The sequence below is a fragment of the Phyllobates terribilis genome, unplaced genomic scaffold (assembly GCF_046119375.1).
Source record: "Phyllobates terribilis strain yellow unplaced genomic scaffold, ASM4611937v1 Scaffold_7__3_contigs__length_470593459, whole genome shotgun sequence".
NCBI classification, from domain to species: Eukaryota; Metazoa; Chordata; class Amphibia; order Anura; family Dendrobatidae; genus Phyllobates; species Phyllobates terribilis.
The window spans coordinates 118547133-118574270 of NW_027362767.1; the positions used below are offsets into that span (position 1 = coordinate 118547133).

A 27138-nucleotide genomic window follows, 5' to 3' on the forward strand; every position below is an offset into this window, starting at 1 on the left:
AGACACGGGAGCTGAAACCGCAAAGCAGGAGAAATACAGGACTCAGTTCAGACACGGGAGCTGATACCGCAAAGCAGAAGACATACAGGACACAGTTCAGACACGGGAGCTGATACCGCAAAGCAGGAGACATACAGGACTCAGTTCAGACACGGGAGCTGAAACCGCAAAGCAGGAGAAATACAGGACTCAGTTCAGACACGGGAGCTGATACCGCAAAGCAGAAGACATACAGGACACAGTTCAGACACGGGAGCTGATACCGCAAAGCAGGAGACATACAGGACTCAGTTCAGACACGGGAGCTGAAACCGCAAAGCAGGAGAAATACAGGACTCAGTTCAGACACGGGAGCTGATACCGCAAAGCAGAAGACATACAGGACACAGTTCAGACACGGGAGCTGATACCGCAAAGCAGGAGACATACAGGACTCAGTTCAGACACGGGAACTGATACAAAAAGCAGGAGACAAGAGACGGGACCTGGCACCTTCAGAGTGCAAGCACACACTGAAGGAAACACTATGCTCAGGCAACGATAGAGGGGAGCTGCTGAGCTATATACCAAGTGACAGACAGCAATAGGCTGAGGATGCACAAGGGGTGTGACCCACAGCAGGTACAAAAGGCAGGAAGTGATCGGGCGCCGCCCTTAAGCAGCAGAAACAGACACAAACAGACAGCATGGAGGGAAGCCAGAGAGACATTCTGGACAGGAGATCAAGTGCGCCCTCTTGCACAGTGGGAGATGGACCACCATGCAAGGACGCCGCCAGGTATGTTACATTCCCCTTTCCACCAGCAGCAGGCCTTTTTCCACTCATTTTGGTGGTTAACTAATTCACAACTCTGGAGTTGTTTGCACAAAAAAACAATGGATGGGAACCGGGCAGAGCTGAGTGGCCAAACTGTGGTATTAGGCCAAAAGTATTGGCTGGGTTAGATGCAGAAAAAAATTATATTCAATTTGCAACCTGATGGAGGTCAGTATAGATGGACTAATAGAACAAGTCCCACACACAGCTAGAAGCCCAAATATTTTTTCAGAGCTAGATGCAGAAAAAAATTATATTGAATTTGCAACCTGATGGAGGTCAGTATAGATGGACTAATAGAACAAGTCCCACACACTGCTAGAAGCCCAAATATTTTTTCAGAGTTAGATGCAGATAAAAATTATATTGAATATGCAACCTGATGGAGGTCAGTATAAATGAACTAATAGAACAAGTCCCACACACTGCTACGAGCTGAAATATTTTTTCAAAGCTACATGCAGAAAAAAATTATATTGAAATTGCAACCTGATGGAGGTTAGTATAGATGGACTAATAGAACAAGTCCCACACACTGCTAGAAGCCTAAATATTTTTTCAGAGCTAGATGCAGAAAAAAATTATATTGAATTTGCAACCTGATGGAGGTCAGTATAGATGGACTAATAGAACAAATCCCACACACTGCTACAAGCTGAAATATTTTTTTCAGAGCTACATGCAGAAAAAAATTGTATTGAATTTGCAACCTGATGGAGGTAAGTATAGATGGACTAATAGATCAAGTCCCACACACTGCTAGAAGCCTAAATATTTTTTCAGAGCTAGATGTAGAAAAAAATTATATTGAATTTGCAACCTGATGGAGGTTAGTATAGATGGACTAATAGAACAAGTCCCACACACTGTTAGAAGCTGAAATATTTTTTCAGAGCTAGATGCAGAAAAAAATTATATTGAATTTGCAAGCTGATGGAGGTCAGTATAGATGGACTAATAGAACCAGTCCCACACATTGCTACAAGCTGAAATATTTTTTCATAGCTACAGGCAGAAAAAAATTATATTGAATTTGCAACCTGAAGGAGGTTAGTATAGATGGACTAATAGAACAAGTTCCACAAACTGCTAGAAGCCGAAATATTTTTTCAGAGCTAGATGTAGAAAAAAATTATATTGAATTTGCAACCTGATGGAGGTTAGTATAGATGGAATAATAGAACAAGTCCCGCACACTGCTAGAAGCCTAAATATTTTTTCAGAGCTAGATGCAGACAAAAATTATATTGAATTTGCATCCTGATGGAGGTTAGTATAGATGGACTAATAGAACAAGTTCTACACACTGCTACAAGCTGAAATATTTTTTTCAGAGCTAGATGCAGAAAAAAATTATATTGAATTTGCAACCTGATGGAGGTCAGTATAGATGGACTAATAGAACAAGTCCCACACACTGCTAGAAGCTGAAATATTTTTTCAGAGCTAGATGCAGAAAAAAATTATATTGAATTTGCAACCTGATGGAGGTCAGTATAGATGGACTAATAGAACAAGTCCCACACACTGCTACAAGCTGAAATATTTTTTCAAAGCTACATGTAGAAAAAAATTATATTGAATTTGCAACCTGATGGAGGTTAGTATAGATGGCCTAATAGAACAAGTCCCACACACTGCTAGAAGCCTAAATATTTTTTCAGAGCTAGATGTAGAAAAAAATTATATTGAATTTGCAACCTGGTGGAGGTTAGTATAGATGGACTAATAGAATGATGCTATGCCCAAAAGGTTTTACTTCACTAGGTGCAGTGAAAAAATTTGTATTCTAAACACAGGTGGTGTAGCTTGCAACACAGATAGGCTACTCCACTGACTAACACACTCTGCAATAGGCCAAAAAGGATTTGCTTTGCTAGATTAAACCAAATACTGTGAAAAAACTTGCACAGCACTGGCACAGACCTGCCTGGCAAAAAGTGATAGGAACTGATATAACCTAGCCCTGAAAAGGACTGCAATTACATTTAGTCTTTACTCCCAACCTATCTATTTAAGAGCACAGACCTGCCTGATAAAAGTCGTATGAAATTATGTAACCTAGTGCTTAAAAGGACTGCAATCACAACTCTTCCCTACTCCCAAGCTATCTGTAGATTTGTGCGAAAATTGGCTTGAAATTAACAAACTATAGCGCACACAGCAACAGCGGTGCCGTCTAACACGCAGCTGCAGCAGTGAGAAAATGGTGGCGACGGGGAAAATAGCTGGGTCTTATATGGCAAGGACATGTGACATACACTGCCAATGAGACATGCCCTTGCTTGTGTGAAAAAAAGGACTTCGCTCCGTGTGTGCGCTGCTGATATGCTGACAGACTGCACCTCCCCACTGTAAATGCGGGAAAGAGAAAAAAAAATGGAGATCTTCATTATTCCTGCAGAGATCCATCCCCTGCCCCTCCCCCCGCCCCGCTGTACACTCAAACTGCGTATTAACATTAATTTTCATCATTACTGAGAAAAAATCCAGTTATGATTTTGGTGCACGAACAGTTATCGAACATAACCTCGAACAGCCGAATTTTTTTCAAATCATTCAGGTTTGTTGAACGGCTCGAACACCGCCCAAAACAGCTAGAATTTGAGATTGGCGAACAGTTCGAGTCGAACTCCGCTCATCTCTAATGAGCACTAGTCAACCTCCTCTAAAACTCTAAAGACAACAAGGGTAGACAAAACAAGGGAAAATGGCTTAGCTTTAGAGGAACTCCAAATGTGCACACGGCCTCAAACTCCAGAGAGGACAAGGTACTGCTCCTGCTTAGCTTCACAAGTAGAAATGAATGTAACCAGCAACGCCCTCTCAGACACACCAGGTATATATACACCCAGGCCAGAGAGCAAACTAGCAAGAGAGAGGTAGTCACTTAGTCCTAAAGACAGCCTCCTATCTAAGCAGCTGTCTGCAATGCCAAACGTGGAGATCTCCTGCAACCCACTGCAGGGGGACTGTATGTCACCTCTGACACACCTGCGACACATACAGTCTGTTCAATGCACAAAATAAACCAAATTCTGAATGATGATGTCATGGAAGGAGTGGCCTATGATTCTAGGCAAGATTAGAGTGACTGGAAATGTGCACATGGAGGGAGGAAGATAAAAGAAAGGACACAGACATTGTAGAATTCACACATAAATAATATTATCAACTATTTACTTTGGTCAGAGAAAGTGGTACTGTGCATTCTACAATGCTACAATACATTATAATACATGAAACATTATCTGACTTATTGCTCCCATGAAGTAAACTATGCCTGTGTTTTGCCAGTGTCAGCACAAGTAACATTACTGACTATAGGAGAGTCTCAAGATAACATATCTAGGCTAGGTACTAGGAATGTCAGGAAGGAGGAATTGTGTGCAGTGATTTATCCATCTTGAGACTGTATAGGAGTCTCAGGATGGTGCTTTGTTGGTGGATTGTATGGGCACTGAGGGTGGAAGTGTATGACCTTTGGAACAGATAGAGCGTTGCCTCTTGGAAAATATAGTCTGAGGCACAGAGGTAGAATTATCAGGAAGTTTAGGATGTAGACAATACACCACAAACTAGCTGAAGGAGAGCTAAAAAAATTATCAAAGGGGTTGGGGATGTTGTTTTCCTGATATACCTTCTAATAAGATAGGGATAAAGTATAGATATAATGAGACTATCATTTTTTATCATTTTTCCCTCAAAAGGCAGAATTTTATAATACAGATACATTTCAGTAAGTCTTCACCATTTCTCTCAGCTACTTCTTCATTACTTCTCTCATATCCAGTGTCATCATATCCATATCCTGAAGTCTCCTCCAAAGGCAAACCTAAACGACAGTGATGATATATTACTAGGAATGATTTACATATTTCCAATATCATTAATACACTGCTCAAAAAAATAAAAGGAACACTTAAACAACAGAATATAACTCCAAGTAAATCAAACTTCTGTGAAATCAAACTGTCCACTTAGGAAGCAACACTGATTGACAATCAATTTCACAAGCTGTTGTGCAAATGGAATAGACAATAGATGGAAATTATTGGCAATTATCAAGACACACTCAATTAAGGAGTGGTTCTGCAGGTGGGCTCCACAGACCACATCTCAGTATCAATGCTTTCTGGATGATGTTTTGGTCAGTTTTGAATTTTGGTTGTGCTTTCACACTTGTGGTAGCATGAGACGGACGCTACAACCCACAGAAGTTGCTCAGGTAGTGCAGCTCATCCAGGGTGGCACATCAATGCAAGCTGTGGCAAGAAGGTTTGCTGTGTCTGTCAGCGTAGTGTCCAGAGGCTGGAGGCGCTACCAAGAGACAGGCCAGTACACCAGGAGACGTGGAGGGGGCCATAGGAGGGCAACAACCCAGCAGCAGGTCCGCTACCTCCGCCTTTGTGCAAGGAGGAACAGGAGGAGCACTGCCAGAGCCCTGCAAAATTACCTCCAGCAGGCCAAAAATGTGCATGTGTCTGCAGAAACAGTTAGAAACTGACTCCATGAGGGTGGTATGAGGGCCCGACATCCACAGATGGGGGTTGTGCTAACAGCCCAACACCGTGCAGGATGCTTGGCATTTGCCACTAAACACCAGGATTGGCAAAGTCACCACTGGCGCCCTGTGCTCTTCACAGATGAAAGCAGGTTCCCACTGAGCACATGTGACAGATGTGACAGAGTCTGGAGATGCCATGGAGAGCGATCTGCTGCCTGCAACATCCTTCAGCATGACCGGTTTAGCAGTGGGTCAGTAATGGTGTGGGGTGGCATTTCTTTGGAGGGCCTCACAGCCCTCCATGTGCTCACCAGAGGTAGCCTGTCTGCCAGCAGGTACCAAGATGAGATCCTCAGACCCCTTGTGAGACCATATGCTGGTGCGGTTGGCTCTGGGTTCCTCCTAATGTAAGACAATGCCAGACCTCATGTGGCTGGAGTGTGTCAGCCCGTTCCTCAGACCTGAATCCGATTGAGCACATCTGGGACATCATGTCTCGCTCCGTCCACCAACTTCACTTTGCACCACAGACTGTCCAGGAGTTGGCGGATGCTTTAGTCCAGGTCTGGGAGGAGATCCCACAGGAGACCATCCGCAACCTCATCAGGAGCATGCCCAGGCGTTGTAGGGAGGTCATACAGGCACGTGGAGGACACACACAATACTCAGCCTCATCAGGAGCATGCCCAGGCATTGTAGGGAGGTCATACAGGCACGTGGAGGCCACACACAATACGGAGCCTCATTTTGACTTGTTTTAAGGACATTACATCAACGTTGGATCAGCCTGTAGTGTGTTTTTCCACTTTAATTTTGGGGGTGACTCCAAATCCAGGCCTCCATTGGTTAATAATAAATTTGATTTCCATTGATGATTTTTGTGTGATTTTGTTGTCAGCACATTCAACTTTGTACAGAACAAAGTATTCAATGAGAATATTTCATTCATTCAGATCTAGGATGTGTTATTTGAGTGTTCCCTTTAATTTTTTTGAGCAGTGTATTTACTCCATAGACAGTCCATTTAGTAGCTGACTTTGCCTGTCTGTGTTTTGTCCCTCTTTTGTTTCCATCCCTTCACTGGAGATAGTGTGGCATTTTGGGAGAAAGAAACCAAATTTAATTCTGTCAATGTACACAGAGGTTAATCATTGATGTGGGCGGGGTTATACAGAGCTCAGCATTCTGAGCTCTGCTAGACCTGCAGCAGAGAAAACAGGGATTGCATCAACAAGACAGCATTCAACACATCAGTGTCTCTGTCCCTACATCATGTTGCTCTCAGATTACATGGTGAAAACCTGGTGACAAATTCTGACCTTTATAGCACCCATCCACCCATCCCCCCCACCCCCCCATGATGTAATTGCAGGGTGCTGTTGGCTTGCCATATCAACCATGGACCCACTGAAGGACTACATGCCTGTATCTTTGATATTCCATGCAACCCTGGGACAGGCTGGGTTTCATGGTCGAACAACATTTTCTCTATATTTTCTATTCATAGGAGAAGTACATCTTCTGCAATATTTGTAGTAATTAGAACAAACCATTAAATGATCACATATTCAAGTCCCATGGGGCTACAAAAAATAAAAATAAACTAACTTGGTATTACCGCATCAGTAAAAGTCTGGTCTATGAAAATATAAAATCAATTCATCTGTATAGTAAATGCCATACAGAGGAAAAAAATCGAAACCCCATAATTGTGAGTTCGCAGATACCAAAGTTGTATTTTTTTTTTTTCATTTAAGCATTGAAAAAAACTTCGGAAATTTGTAAGAACATTTTTTTTGCTTTTGTCGCTATTTTCCGAGACCCGTAATGTTTTCATTTTTCAGGCTATGGGACTTGTGTGAGGACTAAGCTGGCGTTTTTATTGATACAATTTTGGGATAGATGCGATGTTTTGATCACCTCTTATTGTATTTTATTGCAATGTTGCAACGGCCAAAAAAACATAATTCTGGCGTTTTGATATTTTCTTTTGTTACGCCATTAACTAGTCTGATTAATTTATTTTCTATTTTGATAGATCTGACTTTTACTAAGGCAGCGATACCAAGTATGTGTATTTTTTCAATTTTTTTATTGTTTTATTTTTAATGGAGCAAAAGGCAGAGCAAAATTTGAACTTTTGTGCTTTTTTTTATTTACTTTTATACTCTTTTTTCCACTTTTTATTTAATTATTAAATAGTCCCCTTAGGGGACTAGAAGCTGCGATCATCCGATCACTTATACTATACATACCAGTGCGTCAACACTGCTATATAGAGTGAAAATCATGATCTCTTATGAATGCCAACTATACTCTGGCTTTCATGGGAGGATCATAATGACAGGTACAAGGGTAGTCAGTAGACCCCTGGCTTCCATGACAACCCATCAGCGCCCCGTGAATGGAGTGCGTCCTTGTCGGCGCATGTTAAATGTTGCTGTCAGAGATTGACAGTGGGATTTAACAGGTTAACAGCCATGCTTGGTGATCCACTATACCTGCGGCTGTTAGAGGCACATGATGGCTGAATAAATCAGCCATCATGTGCAAGGAAAGATGCGGGCTCGGCGTGTGAGCCTGCATCAAAGTCATGGAGCCGGCATATGACGGACCGGTACGTCATATGTCAGTGAGGGGTTAAATGACTATGTCTTGGGAAAATATTAAAAAGCTATTACTCTTGGAAGAAGGAAGTGGAAAAAATGAGAGTGCAAAATGAAAACTGTCCACAATGGGAAGCAGTTAAAGCTCAATGTGATAAATATTACCTTGATCAAGTGTCTCATCATTTTTCTCTTCGGATGTATAGTATTCCATCTTCTCTTCAATGTTACTGAGGTTATCACCTATGGAAAAGAATTACAGGTCCATAATATATAAGGTATTGGGTTACAATTGAAGATCTTATTTTTTGTGTTGTACATGGAATAATTTTGTATAAGTCTCTTTGAAATAGATGTAGTTTGCTTTGTGCTTAAAGAGAATTTGTCAGAAGGTTTTCATCGTGTAATCTGACAGCAGCATAATGTAGGGGCAGAGACCCTGATTCCAGTAATGTATCACTTAGTTTACTGGGTGCAGCAATTGGGATACAGTTTTCTCTTCTGTATATCTAGCAGAGCTTGGAATGCTGAGCTGTGTATAGCCCCGCCCACATCTCTGATTGGCAGCTTCCTGTGTATAAGCCTGCCCACACCTCTGATTGGCAGCTTCCTGTGTATAACAACGCCCACACCTGTGATTGGCAGCTTCCTGTGTACACTGTCTATTGACAGAAAGCTGCTGTCACGGGTGTGTCAGAGGTGACAGACAGTCGCCCTGCAGTGGGTTGCAGGAGATCTCCACATTTGGCATTGCAGACAGCTTCTTAGATAAGATTAGAAAATTAGATAAGAGGCTGTCATTAGGACCGAGCGACTACATGTCTCTTGCTAGTGTGCTCTCTGGCCTGGGTGTATATATATACCTGGTGTGTCTGAGAGGGAGTCGCCTGTTATATTAATTTCTACTTGTGAAGCTTAGCAGGAGCAGTACCTCGTCCTCTCTGGAGTCTGATGCCGTGTGCACATTTGGAGTTCATCTAAAGCTAAGCCATTTTCCCCTGTTTTGTCTAACCTTGTTGTCTTTAGAGTTTTAGTGGAGGTTGACTAGTGCCCATCTCTTTCCATCCCTAGCCGTAGCCTTACGCCAGGGAAAGTAGGGCGAGGCATGATATCGGCGATAGCTGAACAGGCTATATCGGGACATTAGTTGAGACAGGGTGACGCTAGACCAGACTAGGAGGTCTCCACTTCCCCCTTTCCATAGTGTCTGGGCTCCATCTCCCTTTTCCTTCTGTGTTGCACTTACACCTGGTGTGACAGCTGCTAATCAGTGGTGGGAGTGGGATTGGATGAGGAGGCACAAGACACCTAGTCCTGTATTGATAATCTCGTGTTGATGAAACACAGATTGTATTGAGACTAGTATGTGGCATATCACTGGAATCAGGGTCTCAGCCCCTAGATCATGCTGCTCTCAGATTAAATAAGAGAATCTCTCTTTAACAGATTTTCTTTAAAGGAGTTGTCTGATTGTATATTGATTGCCTATCATTTGGATTGGCGTTTCTCAGGGCTCCAGATGTCATGGATTTTTTGACCGCTGGAATAGATCCTATGAATCGATTTGCACCAACTCTAATTAGAGATAATATTATAATTATTACAGTTTACTGACCTGATTTTTGTGTCAAGATCTTGTATCTGTCTATTAGGTCAAAATCAATCTCTTCGTACACCGGGTCATCGATAGAAGCCGAAGTAAAATTTCTGAGAACTAAATATATATGTATAAAGGAAGAGAGGAAAAATAATGTCACATTAGGCAGCACCCAAAAAAGACACCCAGAGAGCTCCATACAGGCACATAACAAGACATCAATTCTCATAGGTATTTATATGTTGAGGATTTATAGGATATGTTGGTCAGGTATGGGAATGGGTCAGGTTATTACACTGCGAGTGACTATGGTGAAACATACAGTATATACACTACCGTTCAAAAGTTTGGGGTCACCCAGACAATTTTGTGTTATCAAAATTTTATTCATCAAATGAGCTGCCAAATAAATAGAAAATATAGTCAGACATTGACAAGGTTAGAAATAATGATTTTTATTTGAAAGAATAATTTTCTCCTTCAGACTTTGCTTTCATCACAGAATGCTCCCTTTGCAGCAATCCCAGCATTGCAGACCTTTTGCATTCTAGCTGTTAATTTGCTGAGGAAATCTTGAGAAATTTCCCCCCATGCTTCCTGAAGCCCCTCCCACAAGTTGGATTGGCTTGATGGGCACTTTTTGCGTACCATACGGTCAAGCTGCTCCCACAAGAGCTCAATGGGGCTGAGATCTGGTGACTGCACTGGCCACTCCATTACAGATAGAATACCAGCTGCCTGCTTCTTCCCTAAATAGTTCATTCATAATTTGGAGGTGTGCTTTGGGTCATTGTCCTGTTGTAGGATGAAATTGGCTCCAATCAAGCGCTGTCCACAGGGTATGGCATTGCATTGCAAAATGGAGTGATAGCCTTCCTTATTCAAAATCCAATTTACCTTGTACAAATCTCCCACTTTACCATCACCAAAGCAACCCCAGACCATCACTTTACCTCCACCATGCTTGACAGATGGCGTCAGGCACTCTTCCAGCATCTTTTTAGTTGTTTTGCGTCTCACAAATGTTTTTCTGTGTGATCCAAACACCTCACACTTTGATTCATCTGTCCATAAAACTTTTTTCCAATCTTCCTCTGTCCAATGTCTGTGTTCTTTTGCCCATATTAATCTTTTCCTTTTATTAGCCAGTCTCAGATATGGCTTTTTCTTTGCCACTTTGTCCTGAAGGCAAGCATCCCAGAGTCGCCTCTTCACTGTAGACGTTGACACTGGCGTTTTGCGTGCCAGTTGAGGAGCTGTGAGGCGTCTATTTCTCAAACTAGAGACTCTAATGTACTTGTCTTTTTGCTCAGTTGTGCAGCGGGGCCTCCCACTTCCCTTTCTACTCTGGTTAGAGCCTGTTTGTGCTCTCCTCTGAAGGGAGTAGTACACACCGATGTAGGAAATCTTCAGTTTCTTAGCAATCTCTCGCATGGAATGGCCTTCATTTCAAAGAACAAGAATAAGCTGTCAAGTTTCACATGAAAGTTTTCTTTTTCTGGCCATTTTGAGAGTTTCATAGAACAAACAAATGTAATGCTCCAGATTCTCAACTAGATCAAAGCAAGGTCAATTTTATAGCTTCTCAAATCAGCCAAACCGTTTTCAGCTGGGCTAACATACTTGTGCAAGGGTTTTCTAGAGTTTTCTAAACATCCATTAGCCTTCTTACACAGTTAGCAAACACAATGTACCATTAAAACACTGGAGTGGTGGTTGTTGGAAATGGGCCACTATACACCTAAGTAGATATTGCAATAAAAACAAGACGTTTGCAGCTTGAATAGTCATTTACCACATTAACAATGTATAGAGTGTATTTTTGATTCATATAATGTTAGCTTCATTGAAAAAATGGGCTTTTCTTTCAAAAATAATGAAATTTCTAAATGACCCCAAATTTTTGAACGGTAGTGTATATTTGAATATGAATATATAATCAATCCTACTATTAAACTCACCTTTTTTATACCATTTTGCTTGTCCAATCATGTATATAATGACAATGATTGCAATACCAAGAAGGAGCAGGGAAATAATGGAGATTAAAACAAACACATTTGTCCTCGAGGAAGCAGGTTGTGGTGTTGGACCCCGGGCTATAATAAAATAGAAAAATGAGAAAAAGTATCATATCTATTATGTATAGAAATCTAATGGACTGTAATTAGCTTAAGAAGAATTATCCACAGACGGACATTCATCACATTTACTCCAAATTCTAAAACTAAATTGAGCCACAGTTTTTAAACACAAACTTTTCCCCACTTCTAAACTCTTTTTAATCGAGATTTTTCCTAAGTTTTCAAATTTTATTGCTTTTCACTTGAAATGTTTAAATCTAGTGTAATAATTGTGTATTGGGATTTTTTAGAATAAATAAAAATGTAATAATAACATTTGTTCTATTTTAATAATAACTATAATTAATGTATTCCCCTTTTTATCAGTCCGGTATCCCTCTTCTAATAACTCTAAACTTGCCTGAACGCCGAAGATAGCCGGTTAGCACTCGATCGTGCTCGGATAACCCCTTATTACTAAGTAAAGATGCCAGAAGAGTTTAAAGGACGTCATAGATGTTATTGGAGGGAGCTACACTAAGGACTAGACGTGAGACTGTAGCAGCAGAGCAGATGGTTAGCTAAGTAATTTTTTTTATGCCTTTTTCAGCCTTTACAAATCAGCAAAAATGATGGCTGACCAGCTGCCATTTTGCTGCACTTACACTAAGTGAATCACAAAAACTTTACCCTCAAAAGAATCAAAATTTTTTTGTAAAATTGGAGGCAAATTCAATTACTTTTAAACTGATTTTGTCATCTCTGCTGCTCATATAATCTGACAGTTTGTAAAATGAGACAAACTATTAGTGCTAATTTTTGGGCGCAGTCTAAAAATGCACCAAGTTTATAAACAGTATTAGCCACATTGATAAATTTGACAAATTTGAAATCTGCCTAGAAGTTAAGACACTTTTGGAAAATCTCCCAATCTTAGATATTGGACATGAAGCAGTCAATGACTACATTCATGAAATTAATTCATGTATGTAAGCATTTGTCTTCTAAGTAAATATGAAATAGTCATTAGAGTATATTAGTGAGAATTAGTGATGAGTGAGCATGCTCGCTTCTGCTCGGTGCTCGCCTGAGCATCTCACTGCTCAAGATGCTCGGCGCTCACCGAGTATTTCTGGGGTTGCACGGCAGGAGCTCAGGGCCCCTCCCTGCATGTTTGGCGTTCTTTAGAGAGCCAATCAACATGCAGGGATTGCCTGCCACTCATTGTAATGCTGCAGCCATGGTGGTTGTGACATTACAGTGATTGGCTGGCCGCACAGCGTCATCAGGTCTATATCAGACCTGGTGCCGCCATGCTCGTCACAGTCACTTCGGAATCAGACAGAGTAGGAAAAGCTGCTGCTGCGTCAGGAAGAGATTTGCTTGTGTATTAGGTAGTGTAGGGAGAAATACCGTACATTACACATATCCATCTTAACACACAGTCCTTTTGAGGACTAACTAATCCATCTGCAGAGATATCAGGCAGGTAGTGTATATAAGCAGGCAGGCAGGGTATATAGCAGACTGCAGTGCATATAGCACAAGAGGCTCCATTCCAATTCTACCTTCTGCTGCTGATAGATATTTCTATACAAAGGCCCAAGTTTCAGGGGCCAGGAATATTTTTTTTTGGATCTTAATCGTCATTATTTGCATAAAAAGCAATCCAGAGAACACAGTTTTTCTGCGCCATTTGCTTGTTGGCACTGCAGAATACTGCCAGGTTCTTTCCATATCACAGCGCAAGAAATCCAGCTATTTAAAACTGTGTTTTCTCCATCACACGGATCACATATACGTTTTCAGAAAATACTGCCATTTTTGACCTCCATTCCCATTTTTTTTCACTGTGTCAGTAACATTTTTGACACCGGTTTGCTGTTCAAACTAGTTACATGGATCACATTTATGTTGTCAAAAAATACTGCCATTTCTGGCCTCGATTAAAAATTTCCTTCAGTGTGTCAGTGAAGCAAATCGCACCAGTTTGCTGTTCAAACTATTTACCTACAGGCCAGGTATTGAAAACTCTGTTTTCTCCGTCACACGGATCACATATATGTTGTCAGAAAATACTGCCATTTCTGGCCTCCATTAAAAATTTCCTTTAGTGTGTCAGTGGAGCAATTCACACCAGTTTGCTGTTCAAACTAGTTACCTAAAGGGCAGGAATTTAAAACTCCGTTTTCTCCGTCACACGGATCACATATAAGTTCGCTCCAAACTCAGTCATTTGTAGTGAGCGTGGAAGATACTGTCCTCCATTTAAAATGGGCAAGGCACGTGGCAAGGGACGGGGAACTGGACGTGATGGTGATGGTGCATGCAGAGGCCGAGGACAAGGCCGTGGGCAAGCTGAAATTGTGCCATAACAAACACCCACATCTTCTCGCCCGACCTTCCTGTTCCAATTTCTAGGGGACCGCAGCACACCACTATTGAACCCAGAGCAGTGTCAAAAGGTTGTTGGTTGGATAGCGGATAATGCTTCCAGTCACTTAGCCACCAACACCACCACCACAGTGTCTTTCACACGGTCAAGTCTCAGTAGCCATGAGTCTGGACCGCATATTTCTCACCCTTATCCTCCTTCCTCCAACCATGCCGAGTGCCCAGAGACAACTGATCCCACAATTGGACACTCTGAAGAGCAGTGCGCTTTTCCAGATTCGGACTCTCGCCCGGTCCACTGGAAGCAGGGCAAGAGGAGATCGCGTGTAGCGATGCTCAAATATTTGAGCAGCCACAGTCACATGAAGGCAACGGTGGGAAAGTGTCACAAGAGGTGGACGATGATGAGACACAATTGTCAGAAAGTCAGGAGGAGGACCAGGGTGTGGAAGTGGAAGATGAGGTGGTGGATGATATAGTAACTGACCCAACCTGGCAGGAGGACATGCAGAGCATGGACAGCAGCACACACGGGGAGGGAGGCAGAGCTCCCCAACAGGGAGGAAGAAGCAGTGTGGTGGCCGCAGACAGAAGGCAGGCAACCATTCCCCGTAACACCAACACGAAGGAAGTTGCCAGTACAACTGTTAGGTCTTCTCCAGTCAGGTTGCTTTTTAAAGCCTCTGCCGATAACCCCAAAAAGGCCATTTGCACCACCTTCCAGGCCAGCATCAGCAGGGGTGGCAAAACAACCAGCTTGACCACCACCAGCATGATCAGGCACATTGCAGCAAAGCACCTGACTTTGTGGGCCGAACCCCAGGGTCCAGGAAAAGTGTCTGCAGGTGGCACCATTGCTTCTTCCGCTGTTGTGCATGCAAGCCAATTCCCTGTCCATGGTGCATGCAAAGATGCCTCCTGCCCTGCACCTGTCGTTGCGCACTCTCAAGTAGCAGCAACAGGAAGCACGTCCTTGTCCTTTTCCCAGCGCAGCGTTCAGTTGTCCATACCCCAGTCCTTAGAACGCAAGCCTAAATATGCAGCCAACGCCCCACAGGCCACACTACTAAATTCTCACATTTCACGACTGCTTGCGCTCGAAATGTTGCCTTTTGGGCTTGTGGAGACGGAAGCATTCCGCAACCTGATGGCGGTGGCCGTACCTCGGTACTTGGTCGCCAACCGTCACTATTTCTCCCAGTGTGCCGTCCCTGCATTGCACAATCATATGTCCCAAAACATTAGCCGTGCCCTCAACAATGCAGTTACCTGGAAAGTCCACCTAACCATGGGAACGTGAATAAGTGCTTGTGGGCAGGGACGGTACATCTCCCTGACGGCACACTGGGTTAACATAGTGGAAGCCGGAACCCAGTGGACCTTGGGACGGAACATGTCCTCCCGACGCCAAGGATTGCGGGCCCTAGGTCAATCAGTGTTGCCCCCACGGTCTACAGCTCCTGCACCTCATCCTCCTCAGCTTCCTCCCCCTCTTCAGCCTCCAACTCCGAAATGACCACATCAGTCACAAGCTGGAAGCACTGCAGCACTGCCTCGACCAAGCGGCAAGAGGCTGTGCTGAAGCTAATATGCTTAGGTGACAAACCGCACAATGCTGAAGAGTTTTGGACTGCTCTGAAAGAGCAGGCAGATCTGTGGCTCACACCGCTGAACCTACAACCAGGCATGTTCGTGTGTGACAATGGCCGGAACCTGGTGGCGGCTCTTAGGCGAGGCAAGCTCACACACGTACCATGCCTGGCCCATGTGCTTAACATCGTGGTTCAGTGATTTCTCAAATCCTACACTGAGCTGCCGGATCTGCTTGTTAAAGTACGCCGCCTATGTGCCCATTTTAGAAAGTCAGCTACAGCTTCAGCCACCCTTGCCATGTTTCAGCAGGGTTTGCAGTTTCCGGCTCATAGACTGGTGTGTGATGTCCCCACGCATTGGAACTCTACACTGCAGATGTTGGGAAGGATTTGAGAGCAGAAGAGGGCAGTTGTTGAGTACAAGTATAAACAAGGCCGTCGGTATTCAGTTCATAGTCCACACATAAGACCTCAGTAGTGGACATGGATGTCAGAAATATGTACCATCCTCCAAAACTTTGAGGACTCCACCAAGATGGTGAGCGGTGATGATGCCATAATTAGCATCACCATCCCACTTTTCTGTCTTCTGAAACGCTCTCTGCTCACAATCAAAGAGGATGCAATGCAGGCGGAGCACGATGAGATGGAGCAAGGAACCATACAGTGTGATTACACACAGTCCAGCCTCATCTCATCCCAACGTGGATTGGGTGACAATGAGGAAGAGGAGGAGGAGGAAGGACAGGAGCTAGTTTCATCCACTATAGATAGTGCTACCAGCACAGCTGTCTTATCGCATGTTCAGCGTGGATGGCCAAAGGATAGAGAGGAGGAGGAGAGCATGGTCAGTCATCCTCTTGGTGAGGACACGGAAGTCTTGCCTGTTAGTAGTCTGGCATGCATGGCTGAGTTTATGTTACGCTGCCTTTCCCATAACCCTCGCATTCTCAAAATTTTGGATGACAGTCATTACTGGTTGGTGACACTTCTAGACCCATGCTACAAGGAGAACTTCATATCTCTTATTCCTGAGGTGGACAGGTCTACAAAAATGGGGCTGTACCAGTAGGCCCTTGTTGCGGAACAATTAAAAAAAAATCCCATTTGAAAACGCTGGCGGCAGAGGGCATTCTTCGTTGGACAACCAAGGAGTACAGGCGAGAGAGACACAACTTCAATCCAGCAGAGGCAGGGGAACACTGTCAAAGTTATGGGAGAGTTTTTTCAGCCCCTCCCGTCACACAGGCCCTGAGGCCCGGGGTACTCTCACAAGGAGTGCAAAGTTTAGGAAGATGCTGAGGCAGTACCTTGCCAACCATACCAACTTCCTCCGTGATTCCTCTGTGCCTTATAATTATTGGGTATCCAAGCTGGATACGTGGAATGCACTGGCTCTCTATGCCTTGGAAGTCCTGGCTTGCCCTGCCGCCAGTGTTTTATCAGAGCGAGTTTTTAGTGCTGCTGGTGGAATTATAACTGATAAGCGCATACGCCTGTCAACTGAAACTGCTGACAGGCTGACTCTTATATAAATGAACAAGGGCTGGATTGAGCCAGTGTTTTTTCTTGGGAGGTGTATTCCCATGCACCTTTCACACCAAGACATATGTATATGACGCGCCCCCTGGGACATATTCCTTTTTGAGGGGAATACCCGGCACCGGATCAGATGGGGGGTTGTAGTCTCCGAGCGGCTGTGACCCGGTCCCGTGCCCAGGGCGTCAAGCTCAGGGTTATGTGGCAGTCTTTACTGATGTTATTAAAGTTCGTTGTGTCGACTACGCCACCCGTTGTGATGCGGTCACTGTGGCCGCCGCTGCAGCAGGGTCCGCTGAGGCTGATGGTGGATGCGCAGCTTGGTGGGATAACCCCCAACGGGAGGGGTATAGCCTCAGAGGGGACAGGCGCAGAGGATGGGGGTTGTGGTGGTGCGGTGCAGCCGGTAATGATGACAGACTCAGGTAGTGCAGTTAAGGGTCTTTACTTACTGCAGATGTTCCTGGTCACTCTAGCTCCAAGTGACCTCCCGAGCCGTGCTGCGTCCACCAGGTCCTGGATCCGGCCAACCCCCAAACAAGTCCGGAGCGTGGCCCTGAGCTCTCCCTCTGTCCTTCCTTCAGCCGTCCCCACCAGTGATTCACCTAAATCCAGCTCCCTCGGGCCTTCTGTTGGGCAACCTTTGGCCTCAGGTTCCCTGACCCTCCATGTGGTGCGCCTTCAGGGTGAATGTAGTGGGTGACCGTGACAGTCTCTGCCCACGGTCTCCGGTCTCTGGCTGGGGAATGTCTTTACCCCCACCAGCTTGGGTTCCGGTACCCTTCTGCTGACTCCTCACCCGGTGTTCTTATTTGGGTTCTTGGGTCCCTTCTTTGTCCCCCTCTGGGTCTCCTTCTTTACTCCACTCTCTCTCCAGGGCTGTTGTTTCTTCCTCTCTCTCTTTCTGCAGGCTTGTCCTCTGCATCTGACTTACTCTCTGCGTCTGACCCTGATCCTAGTTGGTGCCCTCCTTATATATCCCTCTATGTGTGAGCTCAGGTGACCAGCACCCAATGAGCTCCTACCACTACCCAGACTGCTCCCCCTATCTGCCCCTACACTACATGGGATGTTCCTCCCCCCTCCCACTCCAGCCAGGAACAGGCTCGGTCGCACCTGCACATTTCTAAGTGGGAGTGCCGTCGGCCTGCTCCTCTGGAATGGGATGTATGTAGTGCATGCAGTCTATCTGAGCTCAGTTCCACACTCCTTCCTTACCCGGGAGTGGAATATCACACCTCTGGGTTGAGGTGCAATACTCCTGTAGCAGCCGAATCCTCAGGGTGCTACATTCCCCCCTGGTAAACCACAGCACGTCCTCGGGCTGCAAAGACAAAAAAACACCAAAACATACAAATTTTTATAAACATATAAAACATTATATAAAACAGTAGATATATTTATATAAATAACATTCTCGTCGTCTCTTTCTTTCTTCCTCCTCTGGTCACCGTGCAACTCGTGACCAGGTACAGTGCGACGGTCTTTTGAAAAGCAGTTCCTTATAAAACCATTAGGGGGCGCCTTAGGAAGCGCAACTATTTACAGGGGAGTTTGGCCGTTCTCAGTCCCCGGCCAGGTAAGGGAAAGGGATGGCTGCTCACAGTCCTCAGCCTGGTTTGGGTAAGGGACACACGGGTTAAACTGTTCACTGGTCCCAACGGGGACTAAACTTCAAAGCAGCCACGGTTACTTGTGTACCCCGACGGGTAACTATATACAGTTTCTCTTTACTACTGTTCTTAATCGTAGTACCTCCTAGCCTTGAACCCGTCCGGGTCTTCCGGCTCTTCCTCCCTACACCGCAACTCCTCCTCTGTCAGGCGATGCACGTGGAGGGCGTAAGGTCCCTTGGCACACTTGTGCCGGGTGAACGTTACCTCGTCACCGACGTAGAGGTCACGGCCTTTGTGACCCTCTGGCAGGTGAGACTCGACATCCCGTCGGGTAACGAAGACGTCACCCATGGTGTTCTGGTCCTTTATGAAGCCCCACCCATGCTGCGCATTAAACTTTATTACCGTCCCGATGGTACGGGGACGATCTGCTGCACGGGGGTCCCTTCTGGTCCGGCTCTTTTGCTCCGCGCTGCGGGTCCGGGCCCATTGCTCTCTGGCCCGCCTCTCCTCCCGCTCTCTCTTGAACTCTGCCAGCTGTTGACGGCAGCACTCGGTACGCTCTGCTGCAGCTGCCCGAGTCTCTCCGGTGAACCCCATCAGATCTTCTCCCGTGGGGTCCCACACGAACTGGGCTTCCTCGAGTGGAGGCGAGACCCGAGTCACGGGCTTTGGAGCCGGGATCAGGGGCTCACACAAGGGCCCTAGTCTTTGCTGCCGCTCTAGCTCAGGGTACCCTTCGGGCCAGATGAAGGGCCGCCCGTCCGGCCATGTGAGCTGGCCGAAGAGGTCCTCCCCCAGGTGTGGCACCCTTGGTATTGCGGGCGCGGGCGCGGTGGTGATGGCGCCCGGGTTGCCCAGGCCTTGCGGCCAGGCCTGGGGCACCTGGAAGGTGAAGGGCACCGTAAGGACGGCGGCGCCCTGGGTTATCTGGCCTTGCGACCAGGCCGGAGGCTCCGCGGAGGTAGATGGCTCTGCTTTGGATGCGGCGCCCGGAAACGCTAGGCCCTGTGACCAGGCCGGAGGCTCTTCTTCCTGCGCCACGCTCCGGGTCACGACGCGTGACGTCACTGGGGTCGCGACGGCGGCTTCCGGTCGGGGCCTAGTCGGTGGCGGTGTCATGGCGGTCTCGGGTACGGCAGGGGGACTTTCGGGCTCTGCGACGGGGAGCTGGGGCAGGTAAGCGGTGTCACGGCTTGGGGTATAGGCGTCCCCTTTACCTGCCTCCATGCGTCTCGCTCCCTCTTCTGCGCCGTCTCCGGCCTTGGGTCCTCCCGCGTCATCCGCAGAGGCAGTCGGTGTCTTCTTCCAAGGGAGCGGGTTCCGTGGACGGATTCCAGCTTGCTGGGCCATCTCCCGGCCCCACTCCGCCAGGATCTCCCTCTGCACTCGGGCCATCCTTCCCGCGAGGCCCTCCAGGGCACTCCGCGCGCACTCCCGATCTCGGGGAAGCTGCGCCAGGATCTCCGCTAAGCCTAGCGGGGTTGTTGACTCTAGCAGGCTCCTGACCATCGGGTCGGTGCTGCTCTGCTCTGCTTCCGGCAGGCTCCTGGCCAGCGGGCCGGTGCTGCTCTGCTCTCCTCCTTCTTCCTTTTGCAGGCTCCTGGCCAGCGGGCCGGTGCTGCTCTGCTGCCGCTCCATTCCCGGGTCTACTCTTTCTCTCCTCGACTCCGGGTGCTCTTGCTCTGGACACCTCGCCTCCGGGTGCGCTCGTTCTAGACTGCTCCAGGCGACACCCATCTTTTCTCTCCTCTTTCGTCTCCTCCCACTTCGAGGGCGGTCCCGGGGCAACTCGGTGACTGTCAGCTCCAGGGGGAGTTCTTTCACGCTGACAGACACCTCCAGCATCACAGTCTCTGTTGGTGGGGGCGGTTTCCACTTTTGGCGCCATTTTCTGTCCTGGCCCACGATGGGAGGTGGCCTCTTGCCCTCCTTTGGCACGCCCATAATGGCGTCCGCTGCTCTTCCAAGGCGGGAAATCTGCGGTTTTGGCGGGAAGCGTCGCCCAGTGGCGGGAAACTCTGCAGATGGCGGGAACAAGTTGGAAATGGCGGACAATCGGCGGGAAACGACTGGTGATGGAGTCCGATGGCGTGGACCCTCCGGAACCGGCGGGAGACTTCTTTCTGAGGTAAACTTGCACTTTTCTTCAGGCACGCAGTACCCGGGTGTTGCGGGCACGTAATCCTGCCGACTACGCCAAAGTTGACGCGCCCCCTGGGACATATTCCTTTTTGAGGGGAATACCCGGCACCGGATCAGATGGGGGGTTGTAGTCTCCGAGCGGCTGTGACCCGGTCCCGTGCCCAGGGCGTCAAGCTCAGGGTTATGTGGCAGTCTTTACTGATGTTATTAAAGTTCGTTGTGTCGACTACGCCACCCGTTGTGATGCGGTCACTGTGGCCGCCGCTGCAGCAGGGTCCGCTGAGGCTGATGGTGGATGCGCAGCTTGGTGGGATAACCCCCAACGGGAGGGGTATAGCCTCAGAGGGGACAGGCGCAGAGGATGGGGGTTGTGGTGGTGCGGTGCAGCCGGTAATGATGACAGACTCAGGTAGTGCAGTTAAGGGTCTTTACTTACTGCAGATGTTCCTGGTCACTCTAGCTCCAAGTGACCTCCCGAGCCGTGCTGCGTCCACCAGGTCCTGGATCCGGCCAACCCCCAAACAAGTCCGGAGCGTGGCCCTGAGCTCTCCCTCTGTCCTTCCTTCAGCCGTCCCCACCAGTGATTCACCTAAATCCAGCTCCCTCGGGCCTTCTGTTGGGCAACCTTTGGCCTCAGGTTCCCTGACCCTCCATGTGGTGCGCCTTCAGGGTGAATGTAGTGGGTGACCGTGACAGTCTCTGCCCACGGTCTCCGGTCTCTGGCTGGGGAATGTCTTTACCCCCACCAGCTTGGGTTCCGGTACCCTTCTGCTGACTCCTCACCCGGTGTTCTTATTTGGGTTCTTGGGTCCCTTCTTTGTCCCCCTCTGGGTCTCCTTCTTTACTCCACTCTCTCTCCAGGGCTGTTGTTTCTTCCTCTCTCTCTTTCTGCAGGCTTGTCCTCTGCATCTGACTTACTCTCTGCGTCTGACCCTGATCCTAGTTGGTGCCCTCCTTATATATCCCTCTATGTGTGAGCTCAGGTGACCAGCACCCAATGAGCTCCTACCACTACCCAGACTGCTCCCCCTATCTGCCCCTACACTACATGGGATGTTCCTCCCCCCTCCCACTCCAGCCAGGAACAGGCTCGGTCGCACCTGCACATTTCTAAGTGGGAGTGCCGTCGGCCTGCTCCTCTGGAATGGGATGTATGTAGTGCATGCAGTCTATCTGAGCTCAGTTCCACACTCCTTCCTTACCCGGGAGTGGAATATCACACCTCTGGGTTGAGGTGCAATACTCCTGTAGCAGCCGAATCCTCAGGGTGCTACATATACGCTTCCTGATTTTGGCTATTTGCTCTTGTCCTCCTCCTTCTCCTCATCATACACCACCATATCACCAGGGTGACCGTGGTCCGTGATGCAACACCCACATAATTTTTTTAAAGGGTGTTTATGATGCCCTTAAAAAAATTTTTTATACAATATGTTCATGTATACCCCCCAGGGTTAAATGTTTGTCAGCCCATATACTTAGTGCATGGGCATTACAAGTATAGGAGGCCCGCTCCTTTCTAATGGGAACATTTTTTTATGAGGCCCTCCTCCACGTCTCTTCCAAGGGGCATTGAAGTGCCTCCAAATTTTTGGCAGCCCTAGCATTCACTGCATAGGCCAACACTATGGGAGACTCTCTCCTTTCTAATGGGAATTTGTCATTACTGTGGTCCTGCTCTATGTGTCTTTAAATTGTTAGTGGGGTTTTTACTAAATTTGGTCAGCCGTTAGACTCACTGCATACCCTATAACTGTATAGCAGACTCTCTCCTTTCTAATTGGAATTTGTCATTACTGTGGCTCTGCTCTATGTGTCTTTAATTTCTTAGTTAGGTTTTTCCTAAATTTGGTCAGCCATTGGACTCACTGCATACCCTATAACTGTATAGCAGACTCTCTCCTTTCTAATGGGAACATATTGTTACTGTGGCCCTGCTCTATATGTCTTTCAGAGTCCCTCCATCATCAATGAAACAGGATGTGTCTGATGATGTGTCACACACCACATTGCCAGATAAGGTTGTAAAATGTTAAAATGACATTTCCCGGTGAATGCATTTGCCTTAAAAGATAACGTAAAAAAAAAAAAAAGTAGGATCTTTCTTTAGTATAAAAACAGAGTCACCAATGTAGCCTCTATGTAATCATATGGTTCAGCTCCTGCACCTCCTCTTCCAACACCGCCTTGGCCAAGCAGCAACAGGCTGAAGATAACATGCTTAATGCTTAGGTGACAAACCACCCAGCGCTGCAGAGTTGTTGAAAGCTGTAGCACAGCAGCTTGATCCGTGACTCTCACCGCTGAACATATAGCCAGGCATGGACGTGTGTGACAATGGGCGGAACCTGGTGACGGAGAAATGACAGCCGGAGTAGATATGGTTTCCCTCTATGCTAGTCCTTTCACCGAGCTAAAGAATATGGCTGTGGTGAAATACAACTCCCACTGAGAACCTGTTTCAGATTGAAAAACATTGGGCCCACCAGAGGATTTGATTCTGAGGGCTCACCTTTCTCCTCCGCTCAAGAGCCCCATAGCAGCTGCAAAGTTAGCGCTATTATGAACTCTCCTGATGTAGAATCCAGGGCACACTAGATTATTCTCTGGTGGTACCGTCCAAGCCCACTGAGAAGCAGTCCTGGCTAAGAAAAGTGTGTGGGAAGGTTCCCGGATGTTCTATGGCTGCTTTTTTACTGAGGTGGAAACCCACGCAAACACAGGGAGACCATACAAAATCCTTGCAGATGTTGTCCTTGCTGGGATTTGAACCCAGCATCCCAGCGCTGCAAGGCTTCAGTGCTAACCTAACCACTGATCCAATGTGCTGCCGTTCACCCTCTGATATCTAACAGGCTGGAGAAACTTGCACCTATTGCACTTTATCTTCAGCTCCTTTGTGAGAAACTAATGTATTTGGACAGCCACTCAGTCTACCAAATAAAATTCCTGAGAAGGAAATTGGGGAAGGCTTTTCTACTGGTACTGGGGGCAGTGCTAATACCATGGCGTCGTACCACAGTTTACTGGAAATATTCCAGACTGGTAGGAGGCAAGCAGATTCTCACAGAAAAGTACCAGCAGTAATGTTCAGGGACCCGCGCTTGTAGAAGGCGGAGACAACACCAGGAGCGGCTGGGGACCGAGTATGGACACGAGGCATGAGGTTGTGAAAAGCTTCCGCCTCCACTAGCCTAAAAGGCCACATTTCAAGTGAAAGCAGCTTTACAGGACTTCCTGGGAGAAATGACAGCTGGAGTAGATATGGTTTCCCAAGTCTTTTCACCAAGCTAAAGAATATGGCTGTGGTGAAATACAACTCAGCAAAAAAAAGCTGTGGACTGGCTCTGTACCGTCCCTGGCCACATTCACTTGACCACGTGTTTGTGGGTAGGCGGTCCTTCCCAGTAAGTTCACTGGGGAGGGCACAGGTAATGTTGTGGGACCCGTGCTTGTGGAAGGCGGAGACGATACCGGGAGAAATAGTGGCGGCTGGGGACCCAGTATTGACACCCGGCAGCCGCCAGCATGAGGCTGTGAAAAGCTTCCGCCTCCACGAGCCTAAAAGGCCATATTTCAAGTGCAAGTAGCTGCCCAGAAATCTGGCAGCTTAGTATTGCAGCCTGTGGGTGGATGGGTGGCTGGCTGCATACTTGCGCTTGCATTCCAAGTAACAGAAAACTAAGCAGATGGTGGCCTCTATCATCATCATGGCCTCACCTCGGCACTATGAACTCTCCTGAAGGAGAAGCCAGGGCCCACCGTAGGAGTCTCCGGTTTTCTGGTGGGTTTGTCCAACCCTGCCGAGAAGCAGCCCTGGCTAAGAAAAGTGTGGGGAAAGGTTCCCTGACACGCTATGGCTGTTTTTTTAATGTGGATCGGACGTGATTATGCATGTTATTTTTCAAACCGGATTGCAGATCAGGCCATTGCCCAACTCTGTAGTCATGAAATTAAATGTGCAAAGAAAGACGTTTGTGTGTGAAAGCACCAACGAGAAGTGCGAGTTGATATTGGACGAGCTGCCATAGCTTCTGCAAAAGCTGCTTTAGAGGACTACCTGGGAGAAATGCCACCCAGAGTAGATACGGTTTCCCTCTATGCCAGTCCTTTCACCGAGCTAAAGAATATGGCTGTGGTGAAATACAACTCTCAGCAAAAAAATGCTTTGGACTGGCTCCTTACCGTCCCTGGCCACATTCACCTGTCCATGTGTTTGTGGTTAGGCGGTCCTTCCCAGTAAGTGCACTGGGGAGGGCACGGGTAATGTTGTACGACCTGTGCTTGTGGAAGGTGGAGAAGACACCGGGAGAAACAGTGGCGGCTGGGGACCGAATATGGACACCCGGCCGCCGCCGGCATGAGGTTATGTAAAGCTTCCGCCTCCACGAGCCTAAAAGGCCTCATTTCAAGTGGAAACAGCTTTAAAGGACTTCCTGGGAGAAATGATATCTGAGTAAATATGGTTTCCCAAGTCCTTTCACGCAGCTAAAGAATATGGCTGTGGTGAGATACAACTCAGCAAAAAAAGCTGTGGACTGGCTCCGTACCATCCCTTGCCACATTCACCTGTCCACGTGTTTGTGATTAGATGGTACTTCCCAGCAAGTGCACTGGTGAGGGCACGGGTAATGTTGTGGGACCCGTGCTTGTGGAAGGCGGAGACGACACCGGGAGAAACAGTGGCGGCTGGGGACCGAGTATGGACACCTGGAAAAGCTTCCACCTCCATGAGCCTAAATGCCACATTTCAAGTGCAAGCAGCTGTCAAAAATTTGGCAGTATAGTATTACAGCCTGTGGGTTGGTGGGTGGCTGGCTACATACTTGCGCTTGCATTCCAAGGAATGGGGTAAGGACAACTGAACTCCGCACTGGGACAAGGACATGGACGGTGATTGTTGCAAGTCTGCAATGACAGGTGCATGGCAGGAATCATCTTCGCAAGCGCCAAGGATCACTTATGATGGCCACACTTTTAGGCAGTGACCTGGGAGTCAGAAATGCTTCCAGGGGTCTTCCCCATGCTGTTCCCATGTCATTTGAGCACTGTTCCCATCGATTTGGGCAATTTTTAGGTCCTCTGAAGACCGCCGGGGGGAGCCGCCTGAAAAATGCTCGAGTTTCCCATAGACTTACATTGGGCTCATTGCTCGGGTCGAGCACCCGAGTATTCCAATGTGCTCGACCCGAGCAACGAGTACCCGAGCATTTTAGTGCTCGCTCATCACTAGTGAGAATGCTTACATGACAAGTGGTAAAAATGTTTTTTTCCGAAACTTGCTATTCATTTTATACCATTTGTCCCTGTCTCATCCTAATATATTACCTGTTGTTGTGATCGGCACAGCAGTTGTAAAATTTTCCTCAGGACCTATAAATGACACAATAAAAAGTAAATATCACCATAATCATAAATACATTTTTATTTAGCTCAACCTTCTTAACAAATCACATAATCTCTTTGGATACTGGTCCACTTAACATTAAGACAGACCGATTAATTATTCCTTCAATTAGTCACGATGGGTCACTTTGTACATGTGAATAAATGACAATTTCTGGCCATAATTTTTGTGATATATGGTCAGATCTATCATAAAGTATTTAATGAAACATATGAATGATATCATCCTAATGTCAAATATTGTTCCACAGTCTTGCAATTTATCTTCCTGCTTTTCTGATGGACAGTGAAGACTAAAACTAAATAATTATTTTAATTGCTTAATTTACTACAAATATATTAAGACACATTGTACAATGCCCATACCAACACATATGACTCCAGCATCTTCCTTGTGGTGACAATCACTGTTATTCCAGCGTGTAGACCAGCAATCCTGTAGAGCTCGCTCATGTCCTCTACATTGCACCTCACTCAGCCATATGGGACCTGTTCCATTTCCAAACGAGGCTTCTATAGTAGCATTTGTAGCAGAGCCACATCCTATCTGTCTACAGATTACATCAGCATCCTTGATATCCCAATCATCATCACACACTGTTCCCCACTTTCCCTGGAAAAACACTTCCACTCTGCCGGAGCAGTTATTGTCTCCATCAGCAAGACGAATCTTGTCATTATCTAATACAAAAGAGAATGAAAAAGAACTTAAAGTAATTAAAGAGATATTCTCAAGTTGTCTGGTCGAGTGTAATTTAGAAACCCTAAACACCAGTGAAACACGTGATGTGGTGTCAATATCTTCCCTCACACTACCGGTACTGCTCCCTTGGGGACCGGTGGCAATGGCCTGTGA

The 27138-nt window shown here is 46.7% G+C and overlaps 1 protein-coding gene across 2 annotated transcripts in view; it reads right to left on the minus strand.

Annotated features, from left to right (window-relative positions):
* LOC141153875 (antigen WC1.1-like) overlaps window positions 1-27138 on the minus strand; it is a 193693-nt gene that overhangs the window by 16234 nt on the left and 150321 nt on the right. For both annotated transcript variants that reach the window (XM_073639116.1, XM_073639115.1), the window contains 6 exons: window positions 26649-26963; window positions 26205-26249; window positions 11489-11626; window positions 9546-9644; window positions 8096-8173; window positions 4569-4652 (listed from right to left, as the gene is read on the minus strand). In XM_073639116.1, coding sequence (XP_073495217.1) covers window positions 4569-4652; window positions 8096-8173; window positions 9546-9644; window positions 11489-11626; window positions 26205-26249; window positions 26649-26963 — 759 coding nt within the window. The remainder of the gene's footprint in view (window positions 1-4568; window positions 4653-8095; window positions 8174-9545; window positions 9645-11488; window positions 11627-26204; window positions 26250-26648; window positions 26964-27138) is intronic.